Genomic DNA, 23,177 nt, shown 5'->3' with positions numbered 1-23,177 from the left:
TGACAAGCTCTCAGCATGACGCTGAGACCGTACAGGACCCCTGGATCCTACAAGTAGTATCCCAGGGGTACAGTTTGGAATGTCGAGACGTTTCCCCTGCGCAGGCTCCTGAAGTCTGCTTTACCAAGGTCTCCCTCCGACAAGGAGGCAGTATGGGAAAAAATTCACGAGCTGTATTCCCAGCAGGTGATAATTAAATTACCCCTCCTACAACAAGAAAAGGGGTATTAATCCACACTATATTGTGGTACTGAAGCCAGAAGGCTAGGTGAGACCTATTCTAAATCTAAAAAAATTTGAACACTTACAAAGGTTCAAATCAAGATGGAGTCACTCAGAGCAGTGATAACGAACCGGGAAGAAGGGGACTATCTGGTGTCCCGAGACATCAGGGATGCTTACCTCCATGTCCCAAATTTGCCCTTATCACTAAGGGTACCTCAGGTTCGTGGTACAGAACTGTCACTATCAGTTTCAGACGCTGCCGTTTGGATTGTCTACGGCACCCCGGGTCTTTACCAAGGTAATGGCCGAAATGATGGTTCTTCTTCGAAGAAAAGGCGTCTTAATTATCCCTTACTTGGACGATCTCCTGATAAGGGCAAAGTCCAGGGAACAGTTGGAGGTCGGAGTAGCACTATCTCGGATACTGTTACAACAGCAGGGGTGGATTCTAAATATTCCAAAATCGCAGCTGATCCCGACAACAAGTCTCCTGTGCTTAGGGATGATTCTGGACACAGTCCAGAAAAAGGTGTTTCTCCCGGAAGAGAAAGCCAGGGAGTTATCCGAGCTAGTCAGGAACCTCCTAAAATCAGTGCATCATTGCACAAGGGCCATGGTAAAAAAATGGTGACTTCCTTCGAAGCAATTCCAGTCGGCAGATTTCATGCAAGAACTTTTTAGTGGGATCTGCTGGACAAATGGTCCGGATCGCATCTTCAGATGCATCAGCGGATAACCCTATATCCAAGGACAAGGGTGTCTCTCCTGTGGTGGTTACAGAGTGCTCATCTTCTAGAGGGCCGCAGATTCGGCATTCAGTTTTGGATGTTGGTGACCACGGAGGCCAGCCCGAGAGGCTGGGGAGCAGTCACACAAGGAAAAAATTTCCAGGGAGTGTGATCAAGTCTGGAGATTTTTCTCCACATAAATATAGCTAAGGGTAAATTTATAATGCTCTAAGCTTAGCAAGACCTCTGCTTCAAGGTCAGCCGGTATTGATCCAGTGGGATAAAACATCACGGCAGTCGCCCACGTAAATAGACAGGGCGGCACAAGAAGCAGGAGGGCAGTGGCAAAAACTGCAAGGACTTTTCGCTGGGCGGAAAATCATGTGATAGCACTGTCAGCAGTGTTTCATTCCGGGAATGGAAACTGGGAAGCAGACTTCCTCAGTAGGCACGACCTCCACCCGGCAGAGTGGGAACTTCATGGGGAAGTTTTCCACATAATTGTAAACCGTTGGGAATTACCAAAGGTGGACATGATGGCGTCCCGTCTGAACAAAAAACGGGACAGGTATTGCGCCAGGTTAAGAGACCCTCAGGCAATAGCTGTGGACGTTCTGGTAACACCGTGGGTGTACCAGTCGGTGTATGTGTTCCATCCTCTGCTTTTCATACCTAAGGTACTGAGAATTATAAGACGTAGAGGAGTAAGAACTATACTCATGGCTCCGGATTGGCCAAGAAGGACTTGGTACCCGGAACTTCAAGAGATGCTCACAGAGGACTTATGGCCTCTGCCGCTAAGAAGGGACTTGTTTCAGCAAGTACCATGTCTGTTCCAAGACTTACCGCAGCTGCGTTTGACGGCATGGCGGTGGAACGCCGGATCCTAAGGGAAAAGGCATTCAGGAAGAGGTCATTCCTACCCTGGTCAAAGCCAGAAAGGAGGTGACCGCACAACATTATCACCACATGTGGCGAAAATATGTTGCGTGGTGTGAGGCCAGGAAGGCCCCACGAAGAAATTTCAACTCGGTCGATTCCTGCATTTCTTGCAAACAGGAGTGTCTATGGGCCTCAAATTGGGGTCCATTAAGGTTCAAATTTCGGCCCTGTCGATTTTTCTTCCAGAAAGAATTGGCTTCAGTTCCTGAAGTCCAGAAGTTTGTCAAGGGAGTATTGCATATACAACCCCCTTTTGTGCCTCCAGTGGCACTGTGGGATCTCAACGTAGTTCTGGGATTCCTCAAAACACATTGGTTTAAAACCAGTCAAATCTGTGGATTTGAAGCATCTCACATGAAAAGTGAACATGCTCTTGGACCTGGCCTGGACCAGGCGAGTGTCAAATTGGTGGTTTTTTTTTCTCAAAAAAGCCCATATCTGTTTGTCCATTCGGACAGGGCAGAGCTGCGGACTCGTCCCCAGTTCTCTCCCTAAGGTGGTGTCAGTGTTTCACCTGAACCAGCTTATTGTGGTGTCTTGCGCCTACTAGGGACTTGGAGGACTCCAAGTTGCTAGATGTGGTCAAGGCCCTGAAAATATAGGTTCCAGGACGGCTGGAGTCAGGAAAACTGACTTGCTGTTATCCTGTATGCACCCAACAAACTGGGTGCTCTTGCTTCTAAGCAGACTTTTGCTAGTTGGATGTGTAATACAATTCAGCTTGCACATTCTGTGGCAGGCCTGCCACAGCCAAAATATGTAAATGCCCATTCCACAAGGAAGGTGGGCTCATCTTGGGCGGCTGCCCGAGGGGTCTCGGCTTTACAACTTTGCCGAGCGGCTATTTAGTCAGGGGCAAACACGTTTGTAAAATCCTACAAATTTGATACCCTGGCTAAGGAGGACCTGGAGTTCTCTCATTCGGTGCTGCAGAGTCATCCGCACTCTCCCGCCCGTTTGGGAGCTTTGGTATAATCCCCATGGTCCTTTCAGGAACCCCAGCATCCACTAGGACGATAGAGAAAATAAGAATTTACTTACCGATAATTCTATTTCTCGGAGTCCGTAGTGGATGCTGGGCGCCCATCCCAAGTGCGGATTATCTGCATTACTTGTACATAGTTACAAAAATCGGGTTATTATTGTTGTGAGCCATCCTTTCAGAGGCTCCGCTGTTATCATACTGTTAACTGGGTTCAGATCACAGGTTGTACAGTGTGATTGGTGTGGCTGGTATGAGTCTTACCCGGGATTCATAAATCCTTCCTTATTGTGTACGCTCGTCCGGGCACAGTACCTAACTGAGGCTTGGAGGAGGGTCATAGGGGGAGGAGCCAGTGCACACCACCTGATCCTAAAGCTTTACTTTTTGTGCCCTGTCTCCTGCGGAGCCGCTATTCCCCATGGTCCTTTCAGGAACCCCAGCATCCACTACGGACTCCGAGAAATAGAATTATCGGTAAGTAAATTCTTATTTTTATTGCTAATAGGGGGTCATTCTGAGTTGATCGGAGCTGTGCTACATTTAGCACAGCCACGATCATTCACACTGACATGCGGGGGGATGCCCAGCACAGGACTAGTCCACCCCGCATGTCAGTGCCGCACCCTCCCCCCCCCCTTTGCACTTCAAGAGTAGCTCCCAACCAGCGCAGCTTTAGCGTGCTGGCCGGGAGCTACTCGTCGCTCCCCGGCCCGCAGCGGATGTGTGTGACTGTGGCCCGCCCCCCATCAATCCGGCCATGCCTGCGTTGGCCGGACCGCGCCCCCTAAACGGCGGCTTAACGCCGCCGTCCAGCCCCCTACCGCCCAGCGACTGCCTCTGCCTCAGAGGCGATCGCTAGGCAACGACGGCTGCCATGCACCAACGCACTGCAGTGCCGGCGCATGCGTAGTTCCGACCCGATCGCTGCACTGCGAGAAACTGCAGCGAGTGACCGGGTCGGAATACCCCCATAGTTACAAGGCTGCCCATCTAGTGGCCCTCCCAGGCTTTTATGTAGTCCTCATCTATTATTAAAAAAAAATCAGACGAATGGCTTGTTCTTTTTTTAGTTATGACTTGAAGATTTGAGGAGAAGGAAATTCTCAGGCTGTGAGAGCTACTAGTGTCCTATTCTAAGTATTTTAATTTGCACTGTGTGTGTTGTCTTATTTATCATTAGATGTGGAATGTTACAGTAAGAACAGTGACTAAACACACTTAAAAATGTAGCATTCTCTGCAGACACCTAACTAATAGACTATGGGAAAAATATAATGGCCTGCGAGCTGCAGGCTTTTCAGGAATTCCTGCGAGTCTACCCGCATTTTTAAAGTGGCAATCATTTACAAGGCTATACCGACTTGGTTTTGCCTTGTCATTTATTGCCTCTTTAAAAATACGGTTAGATTGGCAGGAAATCCTGAACAGCCTGCATCTCGTAGGCCATTGCATTTTTCCCTTTAAGGGGTCTAATCAATTCCTGTCTGATCCTCTCTGATGGAGAAGATCCGACAGTTCAGTACAGGTTGAGTATCCCATATCCAAATATATCGAAATATGGAATATTCCGAAATACGGAATTTTTTGAGCGAGAGTGAGATAGTGAAACCTTTGTTTTCTTATGGCTTATTATTGTACACAAACTTTGTTTAATACACAAAGTAATTAAAAATATTGTAATAAATGACCTTCAGGCTGTGTGTATAAGGTGTATATGAATCATAAATGCATTCTGTGCTTAGACTTGGGTCCCATCACCATGATATCTCATTATGGTATCTAATTATTCCAAAATACGGAAAAATCCGTTATCCAAACTACTTCTGGTACCAAGCATTTTGGATAAGGGATACTCAACCTGTATTCAATTTCCGGCCATTTCCGACAGGTTTAGCCCGTTTTCGACAATGCAAATTTAACTTTTTTAAAAGTCTGATCAGTATTGTCGAAAACGGGCCAAAAACCTGTTGACAAAATATGTGGATCCACGGCTAATCCGCCGATTCACGTGTTTTCTGACAAGTCGGAAAAACGGCAGCTGAGCTGAATAGGTCGAATCCTGATTCGACCTAAAAAAGTCGGAAAGTGCTGTCTTTCCGACTTCAATTCAATAGACCCTCAAGGGGGATATCCTATCAGCAGCGATAATTTACCACTTCTGATAGATTCGCTGGGTGCTATTCTTTTATTATTAAAGTTGTATAATTTAGTGTTTTCTTATGTAGTCATTCCTTGATTAGCCATGAGAGGCATAATTCAAGAAAAACACTGACCAATTCTGATTTCATTCTCCAAAGCCTGGGGATGAGTTATTGATACAAATGGGAAATTTTATTTGTTATATGTAGTTGTTAGTAGAACTCGTAGGCTGATAGAATATCTGTGGGTACACTGACAGTGTATACAGCTATCTTAATTATCGCCAAGATATCTTAAAATAAGACCATGCTGTTGTGTAGACAGCTATACAAGGAGATAAACAGTGCCATTATAATTATCATTTGTAGTATTATCATTATTCATATTATTCTTTTTATTATATGTAAGATACATTGGCTACATAAACAGGAGTGATGAAATATCTGCTGTAGCCTCATTTTTTTATACGACATTACGTCCATGTGACTTGTGTTTATTTTATTCCACAGTATTATTTTTTATCTTTATTCAAAGCATTTACTTGCTTGTGTGACACTATTCTGCTTTATCACTGAACTTAGAATGCGAGAACCTATCTATGCTGAATACATCAATGTCGTTCCCTATCTGCTCTACAATTACCGGCTGGAAGCGTCTCTCTTCTTCATTTAACTTTACTCTCTGGCTGAAGCCCAAATGTGGGGTCACTTGAGGGAAGTAGCTGACACTTGGATATTGAGCTGACCCCTTGATGAAGAACTGATTCTTTCTAGGATTTTACAGTTTGTTTAGTCATTAGTCAGTGATCTCCCACGGCCAGCAGAGGAACGGCCGTATGCTGAGCCAGAAGAATGCACTATTGTGTGCCATCACTCCACCCATTGTCTCATCTATAACAAGGGTGTGTGGAGTCACAGAGTGGACACCCCGAACTGCCCTGCCCCCTGACCCAAGCGTTGTCCATTTCAACTTAATTTGATACATTATTTTTATTTTTTCCACAGTTATCCTAGAGAACCATGAAATGACGGAGGAAGACATGGCCCCTTCACTGAAGCGACAGCGGATCGAAATCAACTGTCAGGACCCATCCATTAAGGTCTTAACCCTTGCCACTACTTTCTGGGGTTTATGCTGTGATCCTGATACCTGTGTCAGTGCGACATGTCTGTGATACTGTTGTGTCAGGGCATAAATCTGACCGTTTGTACGGGTGTAGGTATGGCGTTCCTGCAGAATGAGACAACATCATGGGTCTTAGCTCCCTGGTGGTGCCTAACCCTAACCCTCCATGCTTGATGCCTAAACCTAACCCTCCCCACTGGGTGCCTAACCCTAACCTCCCATTCTATATGCCCAACCCTAACCTTCCGTCCCTGGTCCCTAACCATAACCACCCTAACCCTAACTCCCTTTCTGCTGCCTAAACCTAACACCTCCCCCCCCCTCCGCTGCAGGACGGCTTTGTGTCCCGCTGTCTGAACAATCGGGATGCCGGTTGTGGGACGCCGGCATTCCAGGTTTGTGTCCTCCCTCGGGATCCCCGCGTTGGTATATCGACCACCGGGATCCCGTTTGTCAGGACGCTAACTGCTTTCCCTTAGATCAGATGGTTTATAAAGTACCAATGAACCTAACATGCAAGTTTTTATATTAAAATGTGCTTCTAATATGTATGGAAAGATGGTCAAAAGTTGGAGCTTATCAGGACTATAAATCCTACTGCACATACTTATTGTCCAGCCAGATGTATTTCTATCATCTTCCAGATGCAGAAAGAGATCTACTAAATGCACACATCTGAAAGTACGTAGTGTTATATCTGCATGGACAATACTCTGTAGGCACTTGTTTGTGGGTATATACAGTTGCCCAGTATGATGGGTGCTCTTCTACATGGAACCAGGATGCCCGTCCGATAGTAGCTGATCTGTTGGCAATGATGATAAGAAAAATCAATTTGTGTTCCCTAATGCACACTGAGTGAAAACTAATACTACATAATAATCAGATAATACGAAATTCTTAGTTGCATATATCTGCAGATATAGGGTTAAGCCCCCAGGCCGATCGGCAAGGCGTCTCCGTCACTGGGGGTCCCTAATACTAGGTATGGGTCCGGGATGCAGGACCCCATCACGTCGGCACAGGTCGGCTACCCCAGGTCAGCACACAGGAGAAAATTAGGGGTTAATAAGAAGCACATAAGTGCTATGTAAGTGAAGTGTGATTAAAATAATACAAAATATATACAAAGTGATAGGGAAAATAATAAGTGTTAATAAAGTGTTAGGGTGTGCCAACCTGAAGCAGTCCAGCCATACCAACATAGAGGCCACTGCACCCCACACCCACCCCATAAATAATTACAAATATGTCTGGGTCTAATTGCCCAGTGTAAGGCCACATGATAATGGCTCCTACAGCATCTGAGAGCCAGCTTACCTGGAGACACCCCTAACTTCTCCAATGGCACTCTGGAGTCAGCAATCCCTCCTAATGCTGACCCATCCATGCCTCTCTAAATACAATGCACATATAGTGGCAAGCTGCTCAATCAGATTGAGCAGCTTGCCACTATATGGGCAATGATGATAATGCTGGCTACACACCACCTTGTCTGGCCCTAAAGCTACCACATTTATTGATAATAACCCCATTACGTGCCCATTAGTAAATTCTTTCAGGAGGTGGCTGCTGTTGGTTTGTGTGGCTATCTTCCAAAAACACATTAACAGGCACGCTGATATCAAAACAGAGGCAGCTATTTAGCTAAAGGACCCAAGTGGTTAAATCGTGTCTAGCTTGACTTACTAAATGTGGATCAGTGTGGCACATGCAAGATCCACCCAGCACTATGGGCGGAATGCAAATGTTTTTCACCAGCAGCCAGTAGATGGCGCCCAATCAAAGCTATTCAATTGTAGCTCCGTTCGGGCGCGATGTCTGCCTGCATCTGCATTCCAGTTCGCACCCCCCTTGGGGCCCAAATGGCACTTTTCGCAATCACACACAGCACTTTGGGTTTAGATGCTTTACACAGCTAAACCCAACCTTTATGGGTTCAATCAGCGCAAATCCCCCCCAAAACAATTGAATTGTGCCCCTGTAATCTCCTGTCACTATAGACGGGAGATCGGGAGCGCAAAACAATTCAATATTGTAGTATAACGCATCAGATCTGAAGTAGTTAATTACTTTGGTTATGTGTTTGCACTAATTGTATTCAAGTAACTGTGGACAGAATCTGGGAATTATGTGATTTATCTGTAATATCAAAGCAGCGCTGCTTTTTTTGCGTGAAACACATGACGTATATTATCTGCAACCATTCAGGCTTCTGCTGTCATCTTGTGCACTTGGTTGTGAAATCTTATTTTCCAGGTATTATGCTTTGAGAATTCAGTATTAATTGGGGTTGGAACCCATGCTGGTCTATTCCACACCCCGCCCAGTGTGTTAGATATCCTGTCCATAAGACTTATCTGAAATAGATTATGACAAATGGTGTAATGCAAAAATGTGCTATAGAATGCCAAACAGAGTGCCTTTTGTGTATCTGCTATAACTTAATGATAACCCGCACATAGATTGCCTAGCACCAAAACATAACAGCCCATGTACTGGTAGCGGTAGGAGTATGTTCAGTGTGCACCTGGGAAACAACTTGTGAAATCTTCAAGCTGCCAGCTCTCAGCACATTGGCTGTGGATGGTCACATGAGCTCATTGTCATAGGAATTGCTGCCAAAACCAACAGCTAATATAAGTAATGCATACCCTCCAACATTTTACACATAAAAATCAGTACAAAGTAGGAAAGGGGGTGTGGCCACATGTAAAGGGGGGCGTGGCCACGCCCCATTTTCTATACTTTTAATGGAAGTTTGGAGAGCCAAAAATCGGTACAGACCATAAAAAAAAGGTACTGTACCTGCCAAAAAGGTACAGTTGGAGGGTATGGTAATGCCTAATTCATTCATGATACCTGTAGAGCACAGTAGATATTTTATTTTTCAGTAATGACATGTCTTGATAACTACATTGCAGACATGCTTTTACTCTGTCTCCACTATTGATGCTAGATTTTTTAATCTGCATGATGATGCGAATACAGGAAATAGTTTTTTGCTATTTCAATTGTACCTGTGTTCTACCACTAGATGGCAGACTTGCCATTCCTCAATGCTAATCCTCAACCTTTTAATGCAAGTCATTTCTATGCAAGGTCAGAGATTAAATTCTTCACTTTACCTGTATTTGCCTGTCAGTGAGTCTGTTAAAAAATAAAATAAAAAAATTGACGGGGAATTATAGCCCAGATTAATTTTTCAGCAGGATATATTTTTTTTAAATTTGATTTCTGGATTATATAGAGTGTGTGGTGATACAGGGTTTGATTTCTAAGGCATTACAGGAAGAATAATGCGAGTTTCATCTCCTATATCAGGCTTGGCCAACCTGTGGCTCTCTAGATGTTGTGAAACTACACATCCCAGCATGCGCTGCCACAGTTTTAGCATTCCTTAATAGCAAAACTGTGGCAAAGCATGATGGGACTTGTAGTTTTACAACAGCTGGAGAGCCGTAGGTTGGCCAGGCCTGTCCTATCCTATATAATAGCCCAGATCTGTGACTCTGTGACTGTGTGTCTAACGCTGGTTGTGGCTAGGAGCTCTCATTGGGTTAGCAGCAGGTCTATCACACCCAGTCCACAGTTGATTGGGTGAGAAACGCCCTCCTACACAGGTTACATCCAATGGGAGCCTCTGCCATTTGGCTGCTGTGTGTTCCCAGAGCAGGATTAACAATGTGGCTGATGGAGCTGCAGCTCCAGGTCCACACCCCAAAATAGGCCCACTGCATCTGCAGCAACATACCCTCCAACAATTTACACATAAAAATCGCTGCAAATTTGAAAAGGGAGACGTGGCCACGGGTAAAGTGGCGTGGCCACCCCCCTTTTCCTGTACTTTCAATGGAAGTTTGGAGAGCCAAAAATCGGTACATACCATAAAAAAAAAGGTACTGCACCTACCAAAAAGGTCGAGCTGGAGGGTATGCCACTGCATCTGCAGCGAGTCTCTGCACTGTAGATAGGGGGGGGGGAAATCGTTTTACTGCAGCATCCTATGTCCTGCTGCCAGTCCGCCTGCCCCCTCCACCATCAACAATCCCCACTCCCTAGCCGCGGCGCAGGTGAAACAAAAGCTGCTGCGGCCACCGGCATAGATGTGTATGAAAGCGGCGCAGCAGAAGACTTTCATAGCCCTCCCTGCGCCGCATACTCTCTGAGCCCCGGAGCCTGCTCTGCACATGATGTTACAGAAGTGCCTCCCCGCCACAGCCGCGCCCAGATCCCCAGAGGCCCTGACTCCACAACACAGCACCTGGGCTGCCAGCCTGGAAGCCCCGAGATGGCTAATGTAACGGATAGAGTGGGTTATATCGCGGAGGGTAATGTCTGGACGCTGAATCAATGTAAAAGGTGACAGTGTTGTGCAGTGCAGTGGGGGTCATTCCGAGTTGATCGCTAGCTACATTTGTTCGCAGCGCAGTGATTAGGCTAAAAAAACGCAGTTCTGCGCATGTGTATGCGGCGCAATGCGCACGCGCGACGTACGGGCACAACGACCGATGCAGTTTTGCACAGGGTCTAGCGATGCATTTCAGTCGCACGGGTTGCCGTAGAGTGATTGACATGAAGTGGGCGTTTCTGGGTGGCAACTGACCATTTGCAGGGAGTGTTAGGAAAAACACAGGCGTGCCAGGGAAAATGCAGGCGTGGCTGGGCGAACGCTGGGTGGGTGTGTGACGTCAAATCCGAAACTGAATAGTCTGAAGTGATCGCAAGCGCTGAGTAGGTTTTGAGCTACTCTGAAACTACACAAAAAATTTTTGCAGGCGCTTTGCGAAACAACCGTTCACACTTCTGCTAAGCTAAAATACACTCCCAGTTGGCAGCGAAATAGCGTTTTGCACGGCTGCTAAAAACTGCTAGCGAGCGATCAACTCGGAATGACCCTCAGTATCACTGACACTGCACAGCACTCTCACCTTTTACATTGATTCAGCTAGTCAGTCAGTTCTGCCAGCCAGTCACTATTGTTAGCGCCGGTGTCCTAACGCGCCGCATTACAGGGAAGTAGAGGCACTAAATAAACGACAGCTCCCAGTAGCCCTTAGCGCCGGAGCATTCCGGCGCTAAGGGCTGCTGGGAGCTGTAGTTTATTGAGTGCATCTTCCCTGTAATGCGGTGCGTTTGGACACCGGTGCTAACAATAGTGACTGGCTGCTTGGCTGCTGTGCGAGTCTCTGGGAGAGCCACTACCACAGGGAGGACAGCAGCTTAGCTGCTTCCAGGAGGAGAAGCATTACCCACCCCTCCCCCACTCGCAGTACCTCCGGGCCCCATCTGTGGCACCCCCCATCCCCCCTCCACCACTCGCGGTGGCTATGGACCCGTTCCCCCACATGCAGCACCCCTGCCCCCTCCCCCGTCCGCGGCACCCCCGCAACCGCTCCTCCTCCACCCGCGATGGCTCCGGACCCCTTCCCCCACCAGCTGCACCCACGCATCCGCCTCTCCCCCACCCGCGGCACCACTGCACCCGCCCCTCCCACACCCGCGGCACCCCCGGACCCTTCCCCCATCTGCGTCTCCCCTGCACCCGCCACTCCCCCAACCACAGCACCTACTAGGTGATTCATCGGTCCCTGTGTTCGCTGTTCATACCGTTGCAATATACTACGGCCCCTTAACCATCGCACGCCCTTTCTCCGTGCAATATTTAACCACTCACAAAATTATGATTAGAGGGTAATACTCCATATAATAAGAATATTGCACGCCACAAGGGCGCAGTGGTGGGTTATATATATCAGCAGTGCGCTAATAGTGCAGGAACCTGTACGCAGTGGTGGGTTATATATATCAGCAGTGCACTAATAGCACAGGAATCTGTACGCAGTGGTGGGTTATATATATCAGCAGTGCGCTAATAGTGCAGGAACCTGTACGCAGTGGTGGGTTATATATATCAGCAGTGCGCTAATAGTGCAGGAACCTGTACGCAGTGGTGGGTTATATATATCAGCAGTGCGCTAATGGCACAGGAACCTGTACGCAGTGGTGGGTTATGTATATCAGCAATGCGCTAGTAGTGCAGGAACCTGTACGCAATGGTGGTTTTTATATATCAGCAATACGCTAATAGTGCAGGAACCTGTACGCAGTGGTGGGTTATGTATATCAGCAATGCGCTAATAGTGCAGGAACCTGTACACAGTGGTGGGTTATATATATCAGCAGTGCGCTAATAGTGCAGGAACCTGTACGCAGTGGTGGGTTATATATATCAGCAATGCACTAATAGTGCAGGAACCTGTACACAGTGGTGGGTTATATATATCAGCAATGCACTAATAGTGCAGGAACCTGTACGCAGTGGTGGGTTATATATATCAGCAATACGCTAATAGTGCAGGAACCTGTACGCAGTGGTGGGTTATGTATATCAGCAATACGCTAATAGTGCAGGAACCTGTACGCAGTGGTGGGTTATATATATCAGCAATGCGCTAATAGTGCAGGATCCTGTACGCAGTGGTGGGTTATATATATATCAGCAATGCGCTAATAGTGCAGGAACCTGTACGCAGTGGTGGGTTATATATATCAGCAATACGCTAATAGTGCAGGAACCTGTACGCAGTGGTGGGTTTATATATCAGCAATGCACTAATAGTGCAGGAACCTGTACGCAGTGGTGGGTTATATATATCAGCAATACGCTAATAGTGCAGGAACCTGTACGCAGTGGTGGGTTATATATATCAGCAATGCACTAATAGTGCAGGAACCTGTACACAGTGGTGGGTTATATATATCAGCAATGCGCTAGTAGTGCAGGAACCTGTACACAGTGGTGGGTTATATATATCAGCAATGCGCTAATAGTGCAGGAACCTGTACACAGTGGTGGGTTATGTATATCAGCAATGCTTTGATAGTGCAGGAACCTGTACGCAGTGGTGGGTTATATATATCAGCAATGCGCTAATAGTGCACTAACCTGTACGCAGTGGTGGGTTATATATATCAGCAATGCGCTAATAGTGCAGGAACCTGTATGCAGCGGTGGGTTATATATATCAGCAATGCGCTAATAGTGCAGGAATCTGTACACAGTGGTGGGTTATATATATCAGCAATGCGCTAATAGTGCAGGAACCTGTACGCAGTGGTGGGTTATATATATCAGCAATGCGCTAATAGTGCAGGAACCTGTACACAGTGGTGGGTTATGTATATCAGCAATGCTTTGATAGTGCAGGAACCTGTACGCAATGGTGGGTTATATATATCAGCAATGCGCTAATAGTGCAGGAACCTGTATGCAGCGGTGGGTTATATATATCAGCAATGCGCTAATAGTGCAGGAATCTGTACACAGTGGTGGGTTATATATATCAGCAATGCGCTAATAGTGCAGGAACCTGTACGCAGTGGTGGGTTATATATATCAGCAATGCACTAATAGTGCAGGAATCTGTACGCAGTAATGGGTTATATATATCAGCAATGCGCTAATAGTGCAGGAACCTGTACGCAGTGGTGGGTTATATATATCAGCAATGCGCTAATAGTGCAGGAACCTGTACGCAGTGGTGGGTTATATATATCAGCAATGCGCTAATAGTGCAGGAACCTGTACGCAGTGGTGGGTTATACATATCAGCAATGCGCTAATAGTGCAGGAACCTGTACGCAGTGGTGGGTTATATATATCAGCAATGCGCTAATAGTGCAGGAACCTGTACGCAGTGGTGGGTTTATATATCAGCAATGCGCTAATAGTGCAGGAACCTATACGCAGTGGTGGGTTTATATATCAGCAATGCACTAATAGTGCAGGAACCTGTACGCAGTGGTGGGTTATGTATATCAGCAATGCGCTAATAGTGCAGGAACCTGTACGCAGTGGTGGGGTTATATATCAGCAGTGCGCTAATAGTGCAGGAACCTGTTCGCGAGTGAGTGGCGCAGGAGACATCATACATCATACTCTCTTACGAATGCCGTCATTACAAATAAATACAGCAAAGCGCAAACTTTACCTTTTTTTTTAACATTAAACATTTTTTTAAGCGTAAGACAAAGTTGTTGGCTTTTTATTTTCATATTTACACAATATTATCTCTTTAAGCGTGTGCTGTTATGCATTATGGAGTTATCTCCAGATTAATAAATGGCCAGCATAAAACACCCTTTACATCTGTATGGTTATATTAGAAACATAGAAACATAGAATTTGCCGGCAGATAAGAACCACTTGGACCATCTAGTCTGCCCCTTTTTTTTTAATCCTTTTATCCTTTGTCCGTACTTGTTAGGTATTGTCCCTCACTACCCTTACATTGTATACAAATGTCTATGCCGGGGGGTATTTAACATGTGGCCCTCCAGCTGCTGTGAAACCAAACATCCCAGCATGCACAGCCACAGGTTTGCTATTACAGCATGCTAAAACTGTGGCTGGGATGTGTAGTTCCACAGCAGCTGGAGGGCCGCATGTTGAATACCCCATGTCTTTGCCCTTAGTATGAAGAATGTGCATGTGCTGGGTGCTGGTCTTTATCTGTTGGATGCATACAGGGCACGTTCCATTTAAAGCAATCGCTGTTGAAGTTACTTTATGTTGCGGGCTATCCACTGACTCCTGACTGTGACCATATCTGCCATCTGAACATTACCAGCATTAAAAATGAGGTGTCTGTCAATAATGGGAATACTCTTCTTTTTACTTATTTATGTTACTTGCGAAACTGTGTTGTAATATTGCATTCTGGCGTCTTTCTTTACAGTCATTCCTGTTCTCGATCAACCAGACGATATGCCTGCGGCTGGACAGCATCGAGTCTAAGCTGCAGGTTCTAGAGGCAACTTGTAAGTCCCTTGAAGAGAAACTGGACCTCATCATGAATAAGCAGCCAAATCCAATCCAAGTTCCCATGGTGGCCGGTTCTCCGCTCGGGGCCACTCAGACGTGGAACAAAGTGCGATGGTAGGTGGACAATGTAGCGTGTAGATAAGTGCCGCTGAATCTCTGTTCTTACTGGCATTGTTTAAACCAGCGGTTCCTAACCGCCTCCCTCAATTATCCCCAACATGCCGTGTTTTGTGGAATTCTGCCTGTGGAAGAATGTGGGTTAATTACTGACCCAGTAACATAGAATAAGTCACCTGTGCATGATTAATCCATAAAACATGACCTGTTGGGGGGGTGCTTGAGGACTGGAGTTGAGAACCCCTTGGTGTAAACCGAAATGTATTTATTGTTTATTTTTTTACTTTACAAGTTAGTGTCTAGGGTCTGTTTTCAAATTACTGGAGGACTTGCATGCCCTTTAAACTTTCTGCGTAAAGCGGGGGAGGGTTTGGGTGGGCGTTGGAGGCTCTGTAGAAGCAGCTTTGCATTTGAGAGCGCAGTTGCTTTCACTGTCACGCCTGCAAGACGTTCTTATGACTACCTCCAAGTCACCGCCAAGGAACACCCATTGCTTTGCCTGTCGATCTCTGATAACAACTCTCCCACACAGTAGTTTGTTTGTACACCTAGGGTAACGTGTTCTCTGTAGGGAATATCGTGCTGTTAGCGTGTGCTCTGAATCAAGCCCACAGTGGGGGGGTTTCCAAGTTGATCGCAGCAGGATTTTTGATAGCAACTGGGCAAAACCATGTGCACTGCAGGGGAGGCAGATATAACATGTGCAGAGAGAGTTAGATTTGGGTGTGGTGTGTTCAATCTGCAATCTAATTTGCAGTGTAAAAATAAAGCAGCCAGTATTTACCCTGCACAGAAACAATATAACCCACCCAAATCTAACTCTCTCTGCACATGTTATATCTGCCTCCCCTGCAGTGCACATGGTTTTGCCCAGTTGCTATCAAAAATCCTGCTGCAATCAACTTGGAATTACCCCCAGTGTCTGGATTAGAGGTAGCAGTAATCTGGATTCCATCATACCCAATGTCCTGTGACTTTCCTAAATTACTTCGTACAGACATTTCTTGCTCCCTTCTGTGTTTTTCCACAAAGTCTCTAAATCATCCCAGCACAGTTCATTCTCGTTGCCCATGGATATAACGTGACTGTTCTGTAGTGCACAGAGCTGAACGGTGTTGTCTCCAAGAGCAACAAAAAAGAAACAAACTTCTGCCTAAACATTATAAGGAAGAGGGGAAGAAAGACACAACATTGAGTGGTTTAGGGTGAATATGCCATTTTCACTGGACATACATACACCCTGCGGCTTTTATACTGTCGTGGGGCAATTTGTTATAGTGTTGTGTTTTTGTTTTTATGTTTTTTTACATTTTGTTACCAATATTTATTGAATGGCAAAGGTGCTGTTGTCATGTGTTTGACAGCAGTGTTATTATTATTTTAATCTATACAAGATGTGCAACAGATCTGGATAGAGAAATTGATTGATTATCAAGGATATTTACTTATCTAACTTTATAAAGCCATAGCTAAACACGTGACGGAATGTACTTATAGGGGTGTAATGCTGTTACAATACTACAGATAATAATTTGTTTAATTAAACTACTGAATACCCGTGGGACTCCCTCTCCCTCCCACAAATACAATAGAATTTAGCAGCAGGTGTTGATAAGCTGCAACATTTACAACCCCCCCCCCCCCCCCCTCCCCCCCCACTCTCCTCCAAATTGGTCTTTTTCAGTTTTACTCCCCACTGTCATTAATTCCTCACATTTGGCTCCAGATACTTTTCCTCTTGTTACTCCTGTCTGTCAGCCTCTTCTACTGTCTCTGTATTATGCACGGGATACAGTTGAGAATCCAAGTCTTACTCTACAAAAGCCAGCAGCTAACGAACCTCATTACACGTCTGCTTTAATCTCCAGGTACTCCCCCAAGTGTTACTTCTGCTCTACCTGTGACCTCCTCCTCTCTTTACTTTGACTTTCTCTTCTTCATGTTCTGACACTCAGGGGTATATGCAATTGCGGTCGAATTCCCGAAAATGTCGAAAAATGGGACATTTTCGCCAAAAATAATAATTCGACAATGCAATTCAGTACTTTTCGTCAAAAAAACGGACTTTCCAAATTCGACTTTTTGAAATTCGACATTTGTCAAATTTGACATTTCTGCAATGGTACAAATGCGGCAATTCGCCAAAAGTATATTCAATTGAAGTTTGTAAATTCGACAACAGTGCTTTTAGACAGTAAATTCGTCATTTTCAATCCGCCACACTTTGCTGGCGGAATCTATAAAAAAAAATTAAAAACATGTTTTTTGTGTTTTTTTTTATTGGTAATAGCATATCTATTTATATTAGAAGGGATTAGGTACTTGGTTTGTCTATTTTGGAGGCACAAGTACTATTTATATATTTTACATTTTTTTTTTTTTTTTTTGTGGAATGTTAAAAATCAGAAAAAAAATTGCGTGGGGTCCCCCCTCCTAAGCATAGCCAGCCTCGGGCTCTTCAAGCCGGTCCTGGTTCTAAAAATCCGGGGGGGAAACTGACAGGGGATCCCCCGTATTTTTAAAACCAGCAGCGGTCTCTGCGCCTGGTGCTGGTGCAAAAAATACGGGGGACAAAAAGTGTAGGGGTCCCCCGTATTTTTTACACCAGCATCGGGCTCCACTATCTGGACAGATAATGCCACAGCCGGGGGTCACTTTTATACTGCGCCCTGCGGCCGTGGCATTAAATACCCAACTAGTCACCCCTGGCCGGGGTACCCTGGGTGAGTGGGGACCCCTTCAATCAAGGGGTCCCCCCCCAGCCACCCAAGGGCCAGGGGTGAAGCCCGAGGCTGTCCCCCCCCCATCCAAGGGCTGCGGATGGGGGGCTGATAGCCTTGAGAAAATTGAAAGAATATTGTTTTTTCCAGTAGTACTACAAGTCCCAGCAAGCCACCCCCGCAAGCTGGTACTTGGAGAACCACAAGTACCAGCATGCGGGAGAAAAACGGGCCCGCTGGTACCTGTAGTTCTACTGGAAAAAAAATACGGGGGTATCCCCTCTGTTTTCACTCCCTTATCTTTAGAGTGTGAGCTCTTAGAGCAAGGTTCTCATGCAAATTGGCAGATGCAGCGGAGTTAAGCACAGTGTCTGTGTTGCTATGGTAGGACAAACTGTCATGTCTTTTGCTTTCATTTCTGTGGGACATACTGTAACATGTAAGGCTTGGAGGTCGGATAACCCGAGGCTACTTGTCTTTTTGTGTTCTAATCATGTTTTTGTTGTATTGCCCTGTGTGTTGGCGTGTAATCAATAAGAACAGTTCTCGGGTTTTCCAAGTGATGCGTGCATATTAATGAATTGATCATTAGTTATTTTGATTTCCCACAAGTGCAGTTTTGTGGCTGTGCTTAAATATGCATCCATGTCTCCAGGGCCTTTCATTTGTCTTCTCGTGTATTGTTAACCTCTGCTGCTTAAAGAGGACTACTAAAGAGAAGTGTATATTCACTCCTCCACCAGACTGACTGACTGTCAGAGTACTGTTTATGGGATCTTCGCCATTGCTGAGAATCATCGTCCCATATGTAGAATTTGCAGACCTCTCTGTAAGGAGCTGTGTGGTATGTCTCATGTCGTTGCCCCTTCATATGACCGTATCCACTGTATTTTGTACCCTTAAAACCCAAAGTCCCCGAGCTTGGCCACACTGGGCTCACATCACAAACGCAGCCTAAAGCCTCCTTTTGCACAGAAAGCCAAATAAAATATTTATGCAGGAACTTATTCCCAGAATGTGAGGAGACCCAATTAGGTGATATAACAGTCAGTGAAGGAACGACTGGTAAATGTCCCGTCGGCTGCAGGAATATTGAGCTAGCGCCTGACACCTTATTCCAGTTGCGAGTAAGATTTAATAAGCCTTTTACTGCAAAGGAAATAAGGTGTGCAGGACCGTTTATGGATTTATTCACTACGCATCTATTCTAAGTAATACGTATTACAAGTTCATGTCTCTTTCGGTCTCCAGGACTGACCAGCGAATGCCGGAGCGATGGTGACGCCAGGTCTGGCTGGTCAATGGCATATTAGACATCCGTGAGCTGTCAGACCTGAATTCAAGCTAAAACAGTTCTGAGCTTAGGGTCCGTGGAAAAAGGGCTGAATTATTTTGTAAATATACTCTATAGAAGAGGTTTATAATTTACAGAATGGTCCTCAAAGTAACTTCTGCTGTTACTAATCAATGTACTGAGTAGCAGTGTGGGCTTGACTCGTGTTTGTAAGTAAAGCAAAAAGAGCAAGTAACTATGTGTCTGGAACAGACCATGTTGCCATGCAAGGGGAGCAAATACATTTCTTTTTTATTTTTTTCTGTGCAGGGTAAATACTGGCTGCTTTTTTACATGCAATTTAGATTTTAGTTTGAACACCCCCACCCAAATCTAAATCTTTCTGCACGTGTTACATCTGCCTCACTGCAGTGCAGCTTGGGTTTGCCCAGTTGCTTGCTTATTTGCTTTACTTACAGACATGAATCAGGCTCTGTGTGCGAATTTGTCCTCTGCTGCCACATGGTCCCTGTATATCTGCTTTTATCTTTCCCTTTCTTGCAGACTAACCTCTTGCTGCCATACAGGAGTCGCAGTGATATAGGAAATATTATCCACTATAATACCCTGTAAATTGATCAGTGTAATTGTATTAGAAGGTGGGAAGTTGGTATAACTGGCCTTCGTGGGTATCACTGTGTAGTGTCAGCTATATTTTGGTGCAGGATTCAGATGTACATTTAGGGCCTAAATCAAGGTTGATTGCAAAACAACATTTTGCTCTAATGGGCAAAACCATGTGCACTGCAGATATAACATGTGCAGATAGAGTTAGATTTGGGTGGGTTATTTTGTTTCTGTGCAGGGTAAATGCCGGCTGCTTTATTTTTACACTGCTAGTTAGATTTCAGTTTGAACACACCCCACCCAAATCTAACTCTTTCTGCACATGTTATATCTGCCCCACCTGCACTGCACATGGTTTTGTCCATTAGAGTAAAATGTTGTTTTGAGTAAAATGAGTAAATGTTTATGAGTAAAATGTTGTTTTGCAATCAACCTTGAATGAAGCCCTAAGTTACCACCAATTGTTTGCTCCTGGCTGATTGTTATTGCGGATACATTCAGTGCTTTATAACCAAGTCACAGAAGTGTATTAGTTTTTTCTGTAATTCTGATCAGGGTCCGGGATGAATCCTTGAAAAATAAAAGCCCTTAAATCACGTCTATGCTTCACAGATGGTTATGGTTGAAATGCTCAGTGCACTTGCTCATAATGGGGACATGTTTGATCCAGGTGGCTAGTGGAAAATAATGCCCTTTGAGATTATTCCATTGTGCAAGAAGGGAACAGGCAGCCAGGCATTGTTTGTGTTAGTGCATTGTGGGTGGGAGTTTAAGGCATTGCCAAAACAAAGTTTTGTTAGTTTCTATATAACCGTGAAGTCCAGGTTCTTTGCTGTGGTGGTTCAGTTAGCATCTTGGCTACTTTTGTTGCCGGCTCCTTCTAGCTTAATGTTCCCATGACATTTCGCCTTTTTCCCGATTGGATTTCAGGCTTTGCCTTGTAGACTTCTCATGCGAGGATACTGCCTGGTCGAAACATCTAGATAATCCGCGCACGCGCTGACGTGAAAACAGTTGCGAGTTGTGTTTGAAGTTTTACAAGTTGGTGGATAAACTGAGCCAGACAGCTCGAGCTTTTTTATGAGCAGAAAGACACCACTGCAGGATTTGCTGGTAAATAGATGAAATAATGGCTTTTCATTGACTTCTTGGTCCAGGAGGATGATGTTTTCAGCGACGCGCCAGCTATTATTCAGGACACGGCTCTGGCTTTTTCCCAGCTTATTTTCCATAGGTTATACAGTTCTAAGGCCTAGTGCTGGTTATTGTGTCTCGGAGAACCTTGTACATAAACTGAAACCACATTAAAGGGCAAATAAAAGTAAACTCCATCTTGTAACAGTAACGAACAAAGGCTTGGATGCCATTGCAGAATGTAAAATGTTTAATATTGTACATATTAGCCTGAATACAAGCATATGATCTTCATAGGGTGGCTCTTGTTCATTCAGGCTTTCAGCTGCCAGTTAAAGGGCACTTCTACTGGCGTAACGTTGTTATTTATCTGACTTTTAATGACCTAGGGCCTGATTCTGAGTCATACGCATTGGCGGCCGCTGCAGACTACTTGCCTCCTTGGGATGTAGCATCCCGACAGTCAGAATGCCAACGGTCACAATACCGGCAGCGAAATCCCGACTGTCAGAATCCCAACACATCCTGCCAGTATGTGTTAGGGTTTGGCTATGGGTGGTTAGGATTAGGGTGGGGGAGGGTAAGGGTTACAATAATTACCAACATGTGTGGGGATTATGACAGCCGGGACGGCGCTGTTGGTATTTTGACTTCCTGCATCCTGACTGTCGGGATCCCCTACCCAACCCGGTTCCTTATGCAGGAATCAGCCATTGTATGCTGAATATCTGTGCGTCTGCATGTGGCGGTCCATCTTTTTTGTACAGGTAGTATTGGGACTGGCACCAGACCATCATGCTGGGTGCAGAAGTTCCATCAGAAACCTGCGCCCGCCTGCTACTGAGTCCAATAGCAGATGATCAGTATGTTGGCATTGTTGCCACCCAGAAGCACGCGTTTCTCGGTTAGAGGGCTCCATTGACGGATGTCTCAATCCATTTGCACCTGCAGCCTCCATCCGTATGTGTACGACAGGCCCGGCGAAATAGCCGATTTCTTCTTGTGGCACGTGTGCATACATCCACAACATCGTGTGCATTTCCGCTCACGTCTGACTCAGAATCAGGCCCTTCATGTGCTAAATAGACCTTAACCCCTTCCATCCTGTTGGCTTGTTCTATATCATGTCTCTATTAAGGAGTGTATATAGTATTTAATGTAAGCCTTCTGCCCTTTCCAGCGGGTCTACCATAGCGAGTCCTGTCTACGGCTGTCCATCTTCGCTGCGTCATCTTCAGACGTGAACCTACGAAGCACGGATATATATCCACATTGTTTCAAAATGATGATAGATGTCTGTGTGCCTAAATCATTCGAATCATGTTATTGATGGAATTCTGCATGTGCGTGAGTGTATAGACTGATTTGCATGGCCAAGTGTTGTATAGGACTGCTTATTGGCCCTTGGATATGTCAGTCTGAGTGGTGGTGCCTTGCTGGTATCACCGGGTCTTAGTGATGGGATGTGCCGGGTGTTAGTAATAGGGGGGGGAGGTGGCGCACCCTGTAACAAGTGACTGCTTCAGAATCTACTGCACCCCTTGCTGTACTGAGTGTTCATACTGCCAGGGACTAAGTGGTATAAAACTTCATGTGAGGATGAAATCTTCCATGATTTGGGCAGAATTGTTATACAGGGAAACAGCCTAGTGTTGGAAGTGTTACTCAGTCGTTTGAAAACAAGTATGGGCGATGATGAATGCCAGCACTCTGCGTGGGAATCAGTGAGCTACAATTCACTGCAGCTCCCATGAATTAACGTTAATGCTTAACCGTGTTCAGCTTCCAAGCTCAGCGGCTTCCAAAGCAATCTTAGGCTAAACGTGGCTTTCCAGCGTTTGGGCTACTACTAGTCCCAGCAGGCCCTGCAGTCCTCCTGGCCATTCTCACATTTCACATCTGAAGATGGCGCAGCTCTCCGGCAGCCCCAGCTGCGAGTTCCCTACCTCCGTCCTACATAAACATGCATCCTACCTAGCAGCAAGTGGGAGAGATGACAGATCCGTAGCTTGACTGTCATCCAGGGGCCACTCCTGAAACTTATTAGCGCTTTGTAAACAATAAAATACATTTTCTAGCAATAAGAACAGTTTTTCCCTCTTTCTCAGTCTTTTTTTTTTTTTAATACGAGAGCTGAGTGACAATCCAGGGCCTATAAAACCAAATGTGCTCCCCTGCCGCAGCGCACAGTAAGATCTGTTGACTTTCCTCCAATGGTATCCTCCCTGGGAACCGCTGGCATTGTCTCCCACAGCCCAGGCCTAAGTGTTGCAGACAATTTATCTGGCAGCAATATCGGAAGATAAAACCGCGGGGGAAAAATATGTTTTACTTG

At 45.5% G+C, this 23,177-nt stretch overlaps 1 protein-coding gene across 4 annotated transcripts in view; it reads left to right on the top strand.

The window, feature by feature from the left end:
• BANP (BTG3 associated nuclear protein) overlaps window positions 1-23,177 on the top strand; it is a 753,599-nt gene that overhangs the window by 121,217 nt on the left and 609,205 nt on the right. For all 4 annotated transcript variants that reach the window (XM_063945657.1, XM_063945659.1, XM_063945658.1 and 1 more), the window contains 2 exons: window positions 6,024-6,118; window positions 14,886-15,085. In XM_063945657.1, coding sequence (XP_063801727.1) covers window positions 6,024-6,118; window positions 14,886-15,085 — 295 coding nt within the window. The remainder of the gene's footprint in view (window positions 1-6,023; window positions 6,119-14,885; window positions 15,086-23,177) is intronic.

Source organism: Pseudophryne corroboree, chromosome 11 (genome assembly GCF_028390025.1).
Source record: "Pseudophryne corroboree isolate aPseCor3 chromosome 11, aPseCor3.hap2, whole genome shotgun sequence".
NCBI classification, from domain to species: Eukaryota; Metazoa; Chordata; class Amphibia; order Anura; family Myobatrachidae; genus Pseudophryne; species Pseudophryne corroboree.
The sequence above is the reverse complement of the archived record's forward strand: the minus strand, read 5'-3'. Positions and strand labels throughout refer to the sequence as shown.